The sequence below is a fragment of the Scophthalmus maximus genome, chromosome 3 (genome assembly GCF_022379125.1).
Source record: "Scophthalmus maximus strain ysfricsl-2021 chromosome 3, ASM2237912v1, whole genome shotgun sequence".
NCBI classification, from domain to species: domain Eukaryota; kingdom Metazoa; phylum Chordata; class Actinopteri; order Pleuronectiformes; family Scophthalmidae; genus Scophthalmus; species Scophthalmus maximus.
The window spans coordinates 12,317,524-12,331,221 of record NC_061517.1 but is presented as its reverse complement, the minus strand read 5'-3'; the positions used below and the strand labels follow the sequence as shown (position 1 = coordinate 12,331,221).

At 41.2% G+C, this 13,698-nt stretch overlaps 2 protein-coding genes across 11 annotated transcripts; both read left to right on the top strand.

The window, feature by feature from the left end:
• Positions 1 to 48: 48 nt before the first annotated feature.
• Positions 49 to 3,160, top strand: dnajc22 (DnaJ (Hsp40) homolog, subfamily C, member 22). 3 transcript variants are annotated; one of them, XM_035644133.2, is made up of 5 exons: positions 102 to 162; positions 621 to 869; positions 1,572 to 2,181; positions 2,302 to 2,594; positions 2,689 to 3,160. In XM_035644133.2, exons 3-5 carry the CDS (start codon positions 1,632 to 1,634, stop codon positions 2,860 to 2,862), a joined length of 1,017 nt encoding a protein of 338 aa, XP_035500026.1. In that variant the 5' UTR covers positions 102 to 162; positions 621 to 869; positions 1,572 to 1,631; the 3' UTR covers positions 2,863 to 3,160. The 3 variants fall into 3 exon arrangements, with proteins under 3 accessions (XP_035500028.1, XP_035500027.1, XP_035500026.1); XM_035644135.1 differs by lacking the exons at positions 102 to 162; positions 621 to 869 and adding an exon at positions 49 to 92; XM_035644134.1 differs by lacking the exon at positions 621 to 869 and having other exon boundaries at positions 62 to 162.
• A 169-nt stretch (positions 3,161 to 3,329) lies between these two features.
• Positions 3,330 to 10,844, top strand: ikzf4 (IKAROS family zinc finger 4). Of its 8 annotated transcripts, none has more exons than XM_047330767.1 (8): positions 3,330 to 3,618; positions 5,552 to 5,624; positions 5,698 to 5,805; positions 5,917 to 6,219; positions 6,345 to 6,509; positions 7,241 to 7,393; positions 7,544 to 7,672; positions 8,109 to 10,844. In XM_047330767.1, exons 1-8 carry the CDS (start codon positions 3,589 to 3,591, stop codon positions 8,918 to 8,920), a joined length of 1,773 nt encoding a protein of 590 aa, XP_047186723.1. In that variant the 5' UTR covers positions 3,330 to 3,588; the 3' UTR covers positions 8,921 to 10,844. The 8 variants fall into 8 exon arrangements, with proteins under 8 accessions (XP_047186723.1, XP_035500006.1, XP_047186722.1 ...); XM_035644113.2 differs by having other exon boundaries at positions 3,336 to 3,618; positions 5,552 to 5,606; positions 6,342 to 6,509; XM_047330766.1 differs by having other exon boundaries at positions 3,574 to 3,618; positions 6,342 to 6,509.
• The last annotated feature ends 2,854 nt before the right edge of the window (positions 10,845 to 13,698 follow it).

The window sequence follows — 13,698 nt, the reverse complement described above, 5'->3', positions numbered from 1 at the left end:
CGCTCGGCTCTGATTGTGAAGACACACCCGGGAGGGGTCGTCAGGGGGCGGGGCTACACCGCGGGGGCGGGAGGGAGCCAGCTCAGCCACAGGTACCTGTCAATCATCCCAACGCTTCATAGTTCCACTGTCATCAGATGTATTTTAAGGAAGAGTGATAAGGTCAGGCATCTTTTCTTTTTTTTTTTTTTAAAGGCTATATTAGTTTGTTTGCTTGATATGAATTGAATAGAATAGAAAACTGTATTCATCCCGCTCGGGGGAAATTCACTTGTCACAGCAGCACAGTATCACACAGGGAAGCAAAAATACAGGAACTAACTGTTTTCAAAAAGCTATGTACATATATACAGAGTGCAAAAGTATGGAATCATAACTACCTGAACTACCCAACACTATGGTAACATATTTAAAAATTAGCTTCATGACCAAAATGCAATACTGTTAATGCCTCAGTAGTCGTGATCCAGTATTATGATTTGTAACAGTATAACGCAGATAGGGGCCATTCAGTCTGTATAATGACTTTTATGTCAATACTTCAAGTACATTTTCCTGATTAAATGTATCAAAAGTTCTCAATTTGTTTATATCACTGATTGCAATTCATCTCTTCTTAGGTGTAGTGACGATGTCACTCTTTGGACCATGTACATGTCGTGTCTTTCTCTTCTTACAAAGAAGTCCCTCACCTTATCTAGTCAAATCATCAAGGCAACCAAATGCTGTGGCTCATTGTGTGTTGAAAGCTCTGCGCAATTTCATTGTCACGATCCAAAGTCCAACTGTTGCAACAACATGCAGCAACTTCAACTTCGGAACAGCCTGGATAAGATTTATTGGGTTAAGGATTTGAAATTATGGTCTCAGTAAGTTAACCAGTCTTTATTACACAAAAACAAATATATTCTAAATGTATTTATGAGTAAATAATTCAAATGTCAGCCTGATGCTGCTTTTTTAAAGTTACGATTGGCCTATAATGGATGGTCGACACCGACCATGGACATTTCTGACTGTTGTATCATGATCTGTTATGCCGAAAAACACATCTACAGTAATAACATGGTCAGCCTGCTATGTTTTTTTGTTGGATCATGCAATGAGTCGAGTTAAAATGACAATGCCCATCATGAACTAACATAAATCCCCCTTATGTAATATATTATTTAACCACGGAAGTGGATCGCAGAGATTAAAAATCCAGCCGCCCTGGCCAAGATACCAGCAGCACACAGATTACAGAAGAAACATAACACAGCCTTGTGCTGAAATCAGAAAGATAGAAAAAAAACATAACCTCAAATTATAGCGACAAATATAGCATAATAGATAATGTAAAAACAAAATATATATCAGGCTTTCATCATTTAAAATGAAAACAAAAACAGGTGCATAAAATGATAAGACATGTGAAAAAATCCATCCTATAATTCCACCAAAATGAAAAATTATAGAAACATTGACTGCTAGATTAGCTCAGATATAAAACATAAAGACTAATTGTGGATTTATATTCACATGATTTAAATTTGGAGGTAAGATTAAAGTCATTTGTTTCTCCATTGCAGGTTCTCATCAAGGATGACTAATATTCACCTGAACAGAGACGGAGCTACCGTGACCACAGGATGGTAAAACGTGTCATGGTGGCCTATGCCCTCTGGGCAATAGGTGGCCCATTGGGCCTTCACCATTTATATCTAGGAAGAGACAGCCACGCTCTGCTATGGATGCTAACCCTGGGAGGGTTCGGGTTCGGCTGGGTCAGAGAGGTCATACGTATCCCCGCTTATGTTGGTGAGGCTAATCAAGAGGCAGATAGTGAGAGAAAAAGACCCCCTGCCGTGGTCCCTCCACCCGTGAGCCCTGTCAGATTCGCAGGGCAGGTGTGTGTCGGGATCTACTTTGGCGCCGTGGCTCTGATCGGACTCAACTCCCTCAGTTTCTTCTACTTGATCGTCCTGCCTTTATGTGTGGGCTCCGGGGTACATTTGGTGTCCAGCGTTGGCCAACAGACCTCTGACCTCCAAAAAACTTTGACTACTTGTCTCCTAACTTCCCCGATATTCTACGGCAGCACCCTGTCACCTCTCCCTATTAGCCTGGCTGCCAGTGTCACTGCTGCTCAGCACCGCAGGTTCAGAACCCTGCAGACGCCTCGGAGAACACAGGAACTAGGTGACAATCTGACAAATATGATGACATCTTCTGGTTTCCTTCAAGTCATTGATCAAATTGCTTCTCTCTGAATTCTTAAGGCTCTCGTTTTTTGTTTTTTTTCCTGTTTTGTTTTTCCAGGGCCACGGCTTTACAAGCTCAGTCTAGCTTGGCTGGCCTTCTCTGCTCCGCTGGGTTACTGTATTTTCCATAACACCACAGCCACACTGTACTACCTGTCCGACTGTGTGGCAGCGCTGCTGGATCTTTTTTGGTTCCTGCCCTGGCTCAGAAGTGTGCTGGAGTACATTCTTTTAATGCCATATCGGATATTGTGTTCTCTCACTGGAGGGGGTTACTACGAAGAAACTTGGAGAAAGGTGCTGGAAATTCTGCTCAGAGAGTACACCGAGAAAGAAAAAGAGGCGCTGAAGGCGAGCATCCACTCATCTCTGAGCAAGTTATACAGGGCTGATTTCACTTCTATTGCTATGGCTCAATCATAATTTACAACCTATTGTCTTGCAGGTATTGTCATTGGAAGCAGAGGCTTCTCTTGCAGAGATAACTCAAAGCTACAGGGAGCTGGTCAAGACATGGCATCCAGACCACAACCCCGGAGAGGAGGCAGAGGCAATGTTTATAAAGATCCAAGAGGCCTATGAGGTGCTGCTCCGGCGGCACAGACCCAGTCCATTCTAATAGGTGCTCACAGGCCTAAATAGCTGCAAGAGAAAAAAAATGAATATGAGAGTTTGATTGCATTGTTTTACAGTCATAATTTACAGAGAGTTGCAGCGTGTTGACATCAATCACCCCTTAAAAACCTACTTCCCTTGGTAGAACAGCATTTGAGCAGCTGTCTGAGTAGTTACTTGGCAGAGGTTGCTGCCACCTTGTGGCACCACAGGTGTAACAACACCATAAATTGGTTCCACCAGAACAATTTGACTTGTATTTTTTTGCTTTCTTGCCATTAAAAGCTGAAAAACGACAGCCACGAACGCTTCCTTTCATTTCACAGCATGGATATTTAAATGAACACGTAGACGGTGTAATAATTATGATTTAAAGGTACGTTGCAGAGACAGAGAAATAAATAATAATAATAATAATTACCCGCCCTCTCCATTCTTCTTCGGAAGAGGCTTTGATCATAAACAGTATCTACAGTATCTTCAAACAATTGTTTTACTAAATCTAGCAGTTTTCTCATCAATTTGTACGCCAGAATTTTTTCTAAAACAGATATTCATGCGCAGCAGTCTGCTCTTCTGTTGAGCCTGTGAGTTCCTGTCATGGCGTAAATGTCCCCCCTTTTTTTCTTTTCTTTTTTACCACCTGCAGCCAACGCTCACATGCATCGATGCATTCGACAATCTCTTGATCAAGAGCTCTGTTGTACAATCGTTCGGTCTGTATCCCAGCATGGGCCCGGAAGTTCTTTGGGATTCCCAGGTAAAGAAAAAAAAAATCCCGGAGATGCTGTCGTCGCCTGGGAAAACAAACAGCTACCCAGACAATTAAAAAAAAAAAGCGGCGGGGGGGTGGGGGGGGGGGGACCGATCGGTCGCCAGGTAAGGAGGCGGCGGGTGGACTTCACCGCGACACTCGGTAAGACCGTCCGACGGGTTCGATCCGCGACTACACGGCGTGTTTTTGACTAGTTGGTCGGGTGCATGCCAATTGTCGTGTGGTCGGCTGCCATAGCAACGGCTCATGAGAAACACAGCGCAGCTCCGGGCCGGGGGGACGAGCTCGAGGCTGGGTGACGGACCGTTGGCGCCGTGTGGCAACTCTTCGCGACTGAATCGCCCCGATGTGTCTCGCCGCCGTGTCTCGCCAGTCCGCGAGCCGATCGGTGTCGAAGCCGAGGACCAGATCCGCCGAGCAGCGCGACACAAGTAGGAGAAACATGACAGCATGTTTTCACTGCACACTCGCGCCAAAGGGGTTGTCATGCAAAGGGTCGGGGCTGGTGCGCGTCCTGGTATTTTAAATTATTATTATTATTATGATTATTATTATGATTATTATTATTAGTATTATTATTATTATTATTATGATGATTATTTCTATCGCCGTGCCCTGGTGCGTGTGGCGCGTCTCCCCGGCAGCACCAGCGCCTGTTGCTCCCTGTGCTCGGCCAATGCGAGGATATTCATTTTCCCCTGCGACGCGTTGTCTCCGCCCCCCCGCTCCCTCGACAGTCTCCTCTGTCATCCATGTATGAGCATCTATGGAGGTGCAGCATTGCACATCGGGCTCTTCTGACTTTTGTTGTTGTTGTTGTTGTTGTTGTTGTTGTCAACACGATGTTCTTGAACATGGAATCAAGTGAAGCGTCCCCGGCTCCGACAACACAGGTTCAACATAGTGTACATGTCTGTCTGTTGTAACTCAGCACCGCAGTTGTAGTCGACATGTCTCACTCAGCTCTCTGCTGTGAAATAATACTTTCATTTAAATCCCTGAATTTCTCCTATTTATATTATTGTAAAATTAATTTATAAACTACAGTAAAACAAATAAATAGAACCTACACATTAATTTCAACAAAATTCAGTGTTATCGATGAGGTGATATTTTAGGAAGATATTGACATTACATTCATTCAGCAGACACTTTTGTCCAATGCAATAATTGCATTCAACCATGACGATATAACCCCAAAAGTGCAAGTATCATGCCATTACATAAACGGCAATGTATGTATATTGCTAGGTTATATGTGTATATTTATTTGATGATATAGATTGTCACCAAACGTGATTTTTCACATGCACGTAGGCGTATGCACCTTGGTCGGGGTAATATTCTCTATATAGCCTACATATGTATATTTAATCTGTTTATAGTTTTAAAAATTGTCTTACTTATCCGTATTCTTTGCATGTCTATGTCATTTTGATGTCTTAGTTGACATTAATATTTTGTTGAGATTACATCAAAGCTTCAAATCAAAGGTGTAGTTCGTTGTGGGCGTTGTGGTGAACTGACTTTATAATGTCAAGTGTTCCAGCTAATTTGTCCAGCCCCTGAAGTTCTAACTCCTCCTTCTAACACTCTCGGCCATCGCTGCTATATAAATGTGGAGCCTCTCATTCATTTGCTGGCCACGGACCAGAAGAGCCTGGTACACAAATAGCTGTTAGTTTACTCAATAAGTTTACTACAGTGAACTTATTCTTAGACACCTGGAACTGAAAGTTATCCGTTCCTGAGCCTTATTGTTGGACAGCTGCTAAGTATATTTTATATGGTTACTATCAAAGTGTATTACATTAAATTTTCAGGCAGCTAGGATTTGGAAAACTCCTGCCTCTTGTTATAATAATGGTTATGAATGGAACAAAAAGTAATATTAACTATCTTTTTTTTTAATTCATAGGCATCTGGTGAAAGAATGAATGCTGATGACTGCAATGGGCGCCCATATGTACAAGGTAAGTTTATATATAAAGGTAAAACTGTGATATATTTATGGGTACAGTCTCCAGACTCAATATTTATTTTATCAACATGTTTGTGTTTCAGGTAATGGAGGAGATTCATCAGCGGAACAGGATTTCTATGGCACACTGCAGGGCCCTTCAGCAAGATCTCCAAACAGTCAGCCTCCCTCACCACACTGCTCCCTTAGTGGTCAGTTATCATTCCTTTGTTGCACCATGGCCACATTGTCTGAGTAGAAATCTTCATCAAAATTATGTTTGAAAAATAATTGTGTTTTTCCCTCTTCGTCTCTCCCCACAGCAAACTCCATCAAGGTTGAGCTGTGCAGCGACGATGAGTCACCAGATGCTCCACAGCCTGAGAACAGAGAGGCTGTGAGGGACGATAGCGGGAGGGATGACAGAGGAGACCCCATGGAAGAAGGGAATGCAGAGTTTGCTGGAGCTGGCAGAGATAGAGTAAGCATTTACGGCGAGATGGCCAGTCCAAATTCTGCGTCACCAGGACCTATCCGGCTACCCAAAGGGAAGCTCCAGTGTGAGGTTTGTGGAATGATCTGCATTGGACCCAACGTGCTGATGGTGCACAAGCGTAGCCACACAGGTGAGAGCCAGCTGGCAGAAATCTATAATAATGGACAAAAAGCTAACCTGAATGTTGATAAATAAAGGCCATACTTTCAGTGATTTACCTTTGAGATGTTAAGCTCATCCATTTGTTCAAAGGAGAGAGGCCGTTCCAGTGTAACCAGTGTGGGGCTTCCTTCACCCAAAAGGGAAACCTGCTGCGCCACATCAAGCTGCATTCGGGAGAGAAGCCTTTCAAATGTCACACTTGTAACTATGCTTGTCGCCGGAGAGATGCACTCGCTGGGCATCTGCGCACACATAAAGGTAAGTCAGTGAGATTAATTTGCTGTAACACAGAAACTTAAAGACATATTCCATGAATAGATTTTTTTAAATCACTCACTTATAGATGCAGTGGTTTCACGTTAATGTTGTTCCCTGTTATCATGAGGTATAATTTGTGAAACACTGGTAACAGGTAGAAGTGAAGTTTCATTAGAACGGTCCATTTCCCTCCTCTGTGATGCTCAGGGGAAATGGGGCTCCTTTACCAGAATGTACTGTAAAACGCACATCTCAAAATGTGACATTTAACATTTTGTGAAAACAGGAAATCCTGTTGTTTTTTCAATTTGTGAACACACGTTCAATAGGTGTTCACATACAGTATTCGTACAGTAGGTCTTGGTGGAGCTCAACAGGTCGCAGGGGTTCATTTTCGAAGAAAAGATTCTTGCAAACTGGATTACAGCGAAATGACGTCAGTCTTTCCGACGGCTTACTAAAATGGAACGTTGCGGTGAAGAGTTAGGCGTTTTTCGGTCGTCACTGGGGAGAAACATAAGACAATTGCATGAATTGTAAATGGACGGGGAAATCCACTCTCAAACATAGCCATTAATAAGTTATTTTTTAATGGAAAAAAAACAACCTTCAATAAACAATAAACACATAAATAAACAATACAATGGCAGCTTACATTCCATGACAATATCCATTATCCTTTTATCCCACTTCAGTGAAATCAGTGTAATGTTTTTTTCTTTGTATTGCAGTCTCTTGTCCAACAGTGGGAAAACCCTTCAAGTGCAGCTACTGTAACCGCAGCTACAAACAACAGAGCACACTGGAGGAACATCTAGAGCGCTGCCATAGTTCCCAGAAGAGTCTGGACCACCAGACGGCAGTCAACGCACAGACGGCACAGGGTAACACTTCACACAAACATAAAACTCTTTTAAAGACAATCAGCCTGTTAGTTACCTGCCTGTTAAATACACAGAACAGAGCAAGTCTAACCTATTTAGGAACAATTGAGTTAATTTGTATATTAATGATATGGAGCCTTCTGTTTGCAGGTGAAGAGTCAGTAAATATGGAGATAAGTAAACCTGTGCTCCAGCCATCAAATGAAAAAATCCAGTTTGTGGATAGACTGGCTATTAGTATCACCAAACGCAAGAGGTCAACACCACAGAAGTTTTTGGGTGGGTATTTAAATTTTTAATATTTTTTTTTAATGTTTACAGACATACACATTCTATTATAATTCTGTGTCGATTATATTGTAATCATAATATATTTTCACCTTGATAAGAAACTGTTTAAGTATAAATAATAGGAACCTTGTCTGGCATCGTAAGAACTTTGTCTAAAATCATCAGCTGTTCTGCAGTGCAAGTTCGCCAAAATGTGCTTTTGCAAGTTTAGTCAAGTCAAGTCTAGAGAGACTGGGTTCATGTTGCACTGCTGTGACAATTTCAGTTCAATTCAATTTTATTTGTATTGCGCCATATCACAACATACATTGTCTCAAGGCACTTAACATAGTGAGGTCAATATTACAATTGCAACAACCGGACAGATGAAGTTCGGAAGACTCTATGTTAATCACCGTTTATCACTGATGTTTTCTTTTCATAGGTGAAAAGCACATTCGCCTTGACATACCTGAAGCACCTTATGAATTGTCCTCTGGCTCGGAGAAAGAAGGGGACCTCATGAGCTCCCAGGCTGCTGGGGATTCCGCTGGGCTCACTGGTTCACGCCTCCAAGGCGCCAGGGGTAAAGGTGAAAACCATGAGTCACTTACCCTGTCTCAGCTCCACCCTGCCTTTCTGTCGGAGCTCCGCACAGTTATGGGCTCCATCAACAGCAACGTAACTCCTCAGGGCCCACGGGCCCATGCTGGAGGCGGGCTGGCAGCGATGTCTCTCGGGCGGGAGGCAAGCGAATGTCGTGTTGACCAACCCTCAGCCCATTGCTATACCACCTCGCCCAATGGCTGCCCCGACTCCACAGACACAGAGAGCACGGCAGAAGAGCAGAGCACAAGGGCTACAGCCCCAACAAGTACCTCCAACAACCATCACCTCCACTACCAAACCCCAGCACTGGCCCGCAGCCATCCCACCTCCAGCCCCAGCCAGGCCAAATACTTGGACGCAGAGTGGGAGAGAGCATGTCCTGTGCCCCCCACCATAGTAAAGAGGAGCCCTGGCTCACCACTTTCTTCCAGGGAGACTGTGCAGGTGTTGGACAGGGATGGCAGGCCTGTGCGTTCCTTCCACTGCCGGCACTGCCGCATCCTCTTCCTGGACAATGTCATGTTCACCATCCACATGGGCTGTCACGGCTTCCGCCAACCCTTCGAGTGCAACATCTGTGGCCACCTCAGCCAGGACCGCTACGAGTTCTCGTCTCACATCAGCCGCGGAGAGCACCAGGTGGGCTGAGGGACGGGGGCTCGTGGCAGGATGAGGAGAGGTGGCTGCTGCTTTCTAAAGTTGTGGGCTCACGTTTGTTCTGCACCAGATCTGTTGCTTTGAACCCCAAGTGTAAGTAAAAAAGATTTTTATTGTAATAGTATATATGAAACTAAAGACCCACGTGACAAATCTTTTCACTGCACCATTTCAAGTTTAGTGAAGGCTATGATTGATTGCACTCCCATATGAAATCATCCAGCAAAACTTCTGGTTTTGCTTCAAAAGTGCCTTCTTGGGGGTTTTCCTCTTACCTAAATAAAGAACTGCAGTGGTGGGGCAGGTGCTCAAAAAATTTGACTAGCCTTCTTTTCCTAAGTGATTAAGTTGCGACTTTTGAGAGGTCATGCACACAGGCATTTAAGAAAAGCATGGCATGTAAATTTCAAGAATTGTATTTGGTATGCTTGGAATGCACTAGTTGCTTGGTTATTCTGGTTGAGAAGGGTATTTTGTCCAGGGTGTCAGGTAAGCTTCATATGCACTGAGAGCTTTGTGCTTCTGGGTTTTGCGAGGAGCTTTTGTCGCAGACGAAGCACAGAAATGGATTGCCTTAACTCCTACACTCGTACGCTGCTGTAGGAATACATATTGTTTACAGCACGGTTTAACAGTGTGTGAAGTCACCTCAGAAGAGAGAATTGTTACAGCTGCACAGTGAGAAGACTATCAGGACAGAGCAAAATCACGAGGGCAGTGAACTTGAAAGCGTTCACCCGAGGGTGAAAAGAGGCATTCAGGGCTCAGATGTAAAATAGGTTTTTTTTTAATGTTAAAGTGAGCCTAAGAAAACTGGTGCAGATCAGACATGAGCCATGTCGTGTACAGCAAGAGCCTGACTGAAATGGCCTGGGGTGCTATACCTATACAGGATTGCACTTTTAGGTTCCCTGCTTATGAACATCTTTGCCGAAGCACTTTGACGGCTTTACAGTTTTTTTCCCCCTGTGATTGTTCTACTGCACTGATGAATCGCATAATACTCACAATAACGATAATATAATTTGCAACGCCAGTGTATTTCTAATGGAGCCGGTCTTCTGCAGAGTCCAACAACGTTGCACTGGTTCTGTGGTCTACACTCGAGTATTGCGGCAATGTGTGTCTAAAACTTTAATTACTTCAACTAAAAAATTGGGGGTTTTGCTCTCAGCTGTTAAGGCTGAGATTTTAAACAATTTAAAAATTTTAATTAGCAACTCAGTTTGGATCTGTTCAGTTATCACTTGTGATTATCTATTTAGTGTTGTTTGTTTCAGCCTCGGTGTATTTAATCAGCTATATTCCAAATCTTATCCAGCATATTCCTCAAGTCCATGAAATGTTACCTCCTGCTTCTTTATAGCACCCAAATACCTTATTGCTACAGTATGGTGAGTTATCTGATAATGTTAATATTGGAAACATGAATGAGACAGAACTCAGTATTCTTACTCGTCTTTGTGGGTTTGCTGCTTCATAGTTCAACTTGATTTCCTTTAATTGCAGGCAAAATTGTACTTGAAACTGTTTGAGAAAAAAAAGTAATCTAAAAATGCACTTGGTTTGATAAGTGGAGAAATTTGTGTGAATGGAATATAGCATGTGTGCTTATCATTTTCTGCTTTTACCTGAATTGTGAATTATTTTTTTTGAAATGTGAAGTAATTTCGAGAAGTGAAAATGAGGCATGTTTTTTTTTGTCTCTTTGTGTGGACTTTTCAATGTTATAAAATATTTTGTGAATGATGTAACATGACAAAACACTTTACCTCAAAGTTAAAGATGTACAACTGCCTCATTATTATAAAAAGTCATGTTGCTTTCCAAGATGTTCTTGCAGTTACAAATGCGTGCCCCTCGATATTCTCGAAACTTTTTACTGTCAATAAAGTTAATTTTATTGTTAAACAGATTTTGTCTAGTTTGACTATGATGGCCTTCACACATGTGTTTGCCTTTTCTCACTTATAATTCAAATAATAAACATATCACGTCGTACAGGTTTTGCAGGGACTAAGGTAAGAGTGGTCGATAGATATGGTGTTTGGACAGCATTACTTTAACTGCGCTTCATAATATCAGGAAACTGAATTTAAGTTAAGTTCATTGTCCAGTAGGAATAATAGAACATCAAACTTTTCCATCCCTCAATGTCAGATGTTTAGGATGTAAAAAATAAATGACATTCATGATCTAAAAGTGCTGCCTGTAATATTTATGGTGTATTTAGTTACTGATTCGAGAAATGTCTATTACAAATTATATCACTACCTGCCTTTAAAAAGCCCCAGAGACAGAAAAAAAAAAGATAAAATGCTGTTACTTAATATAACATTAAATTGTACGTGTCTGCTGCACATAGAAATATAAACATTTAGGCTTAGCAACAATAATTATTGTTATATATATATGCCAGAGTAGGAAACCCCTTGATTCATAATGTACACACTAGTTTTGATCATTAATTAGCATTCAGAATCCAAATAATTCAATCTGAACAGACAAAAAACTGATTAAAGAATAAAGGAAGATTAAATAATGTGTAGGACATGTAAGGACATTACTTACTACAGATGACTTTAATATGCAGTATATTTTTTTACCAAAACAAAACAAGGTTAAGTTTTCAAATATAAACATGTGGTGTGTTCACAATCACAATGAATAGAGTTAATCTGAAAGGCAGACTGCTCTATTTTTGCGTGAACTTTATCCTATGTGACAGACCTTTGTTTTGTCTGTTTCAGGTTAGTTTGACCTTTTTCCCTCTGCAGTGGAAAAAAAACATTTTTCAGTTACTCCTACATAAAAATTCCAGGTGAAATTTTAAAGGTATATAAATAAACCCAAATCCTACGTTGAATGACAACGTTTAGGAATAATTCAGCAGCGCTGTCGATTCAAAACCATGTCAACCATTATATTTTCTTACTATTTTTCTTTTTCATATTTGTAGCCTTGATGTTAACACTTCTGTTTCAGTTTACCATTCATCAGTCTGGCTTTTAATGCCTTCAAAAACAAACAAATGATTTAATAACAGCATACTGTTGTGCAATTTCACAACAGTATGCAGATCATTTGGGGATCATTTGAAGACTTGGCACAATTTATGAATTATGTGTACTTGGGGCATGTGCAGCTTTTACACTTCTGAGAAAACAATCTGTTACAATCCGCTGTGTGAATATGCTGAGGTGCAAACGTGAATTTACAGTAACAAAGCCTTCAACAGGAAGCTTTCAGAAGACATACTTTTCTTTGTTGTTTTCACCTTTTAATTACACATCACCATTCACTTTTACATTATAGCAGGCTGTTTTTCAACCATAATGTTATTTTTGAATGCGTTTTCTCATTTCCAGGTATCTCATCTCAGTGATCACAGTGATAAATAAAATATCATTATCGTAATCATAAACAATTTTGACCATCAGTTATTCATCGTTCATGTCAAACATTCACAGTTTGAGATGTCAATCGTTAAGATTTGCATCTTTTCTCTGTATAATATTGTTGTAAGTGGAATGTTTTGGGGTTTTGGGCAACTGGTCTGAAAAAACAAGCAAGAGGATGTCACCTTGTCCACATTGTTGTTGTCCTCTATTTTATGATTTAAAAAAAATAGACTAATCAATCGAGCAATCAACTAATAAATCAATTATTTAGTCAAACAAATAATATATTGATGGCCACATGTGGGTTGGAGCACTGAAGTCTAAAAATCACTAAAAAGTAAGGGAAAGATGACTACATAGCTTGCTGCCATCTGAAACAAATCGCGCTTCAGTTGTACACATGAAAAGAAATCCACAAACCTACTATATACATTGGTTACTCACATGTCGTCCATCATCTTCAGATGTAAGCATACGTTTGGGTAAATTACATATTTTTCTGTTTTTTTGAAGTGCAAACAGACAATAAATATGAACCTCTCTCAGAAATGTTGATTTACTGTTACTTTTTATTTCAGGAAATAAAAAAAATTTAAAAAAGGGAAAAATTAATCTAACCCCCTTTGGAAAATATAACTAACAAACACTGCTTGTCACAGTTAAGAGTCTGTCTGTTGGTGAAGGAATTTTCACCCACTCTATCCTGCAGATCACCTTAAGTTCAGGCGAGGTTTTGCGCACAGAGCACGTTTAAGTTCTACCCACAGATTTTTCAGTGATGTTCAAGTCGGGGGACTTTGAAGGCAGTGTTTCCTGAAGAAATCCCCCAACCCCAAACAGAATATTCCCATCCCAATGCTTAACAGCCGTCAAGGGGGTGGTTACTTACGTTATCTAGGGTGCACATGCCACAGTTAGTTCTCATTTTTAAGTCCCTGAAATAAAAAGTAAAAGTGAAAGTGAATAAAAAGGTCACTAACATCTTCAAGAAAGGTTGACTTCTGTGTGTGTTTGCTGCATATGTACATGCTGCAGACAACTGTACCTTCCACTGAGGTCTGCCATAAGATGACGGGCAACAACTCACCCCGACCAGGCCTCGGTGATGTCCCACACGGTGGCAGGACCCACACCACTCTCAATGTGACTGTCGTTGGTTTCCATTTGGTGGTGGGTTTATAATATAAAATTGAGATGGGATTCAGGGAACAGTGAACTAGTCACCCGCCAACAAACATTAGTGAAAAATAACCCTAAACGCACATTATCCACCATGTGTTCGAGTTACTCACTTGTTTTATTCTTTTCTTCAAAATAAAATTCACACTGTAGCCAACAACTGAAATGGGGAACCATTATCTGCTCCAC

Coding starts and splice junctions, on each gene's coding strand:
- ikzf4 (XM_047330766.1), top strand. CDS start 3,589: ATGGGCCCGGAAGTTCTTTGGGATTCCCAG. Junction 5,625..5,697: donor AGGTAAGTTTATATATAAAG/GTAAAACTGTGA, acceptor TTTGTGTTTCAG/GTAATGGAGGAGATTCATCA. Junction 6,220..6,341: donor GCACAAGCGTAGCCACACAG/GTGAGAGCCAGC, acceptor ATTTGTTCAAAG/GAGAGAGGCCGTTCCAGTGT.
- dnajc22 (XM_035644135.1), top strand. CDS start 1,632: ATGGTAAAACGTGTCATGGTGGCCTATGCCCTCTGGGCAATAGGTGGC. Junction 2,182..2,301: donor TCGGAGAACACAGGAACTAG/GTGACAATCTGA, acceptor TTGTTTTTCCAG/GGCCACGGCTTTACAAGCTC. Junction 2,595..2,688: donor AAGAAAAAGAGGCGCTGAAG/GCGAGCATCCAC, acceptor ATTGTCTTGCAG/GTATTGTCATTGGAAGCAGA.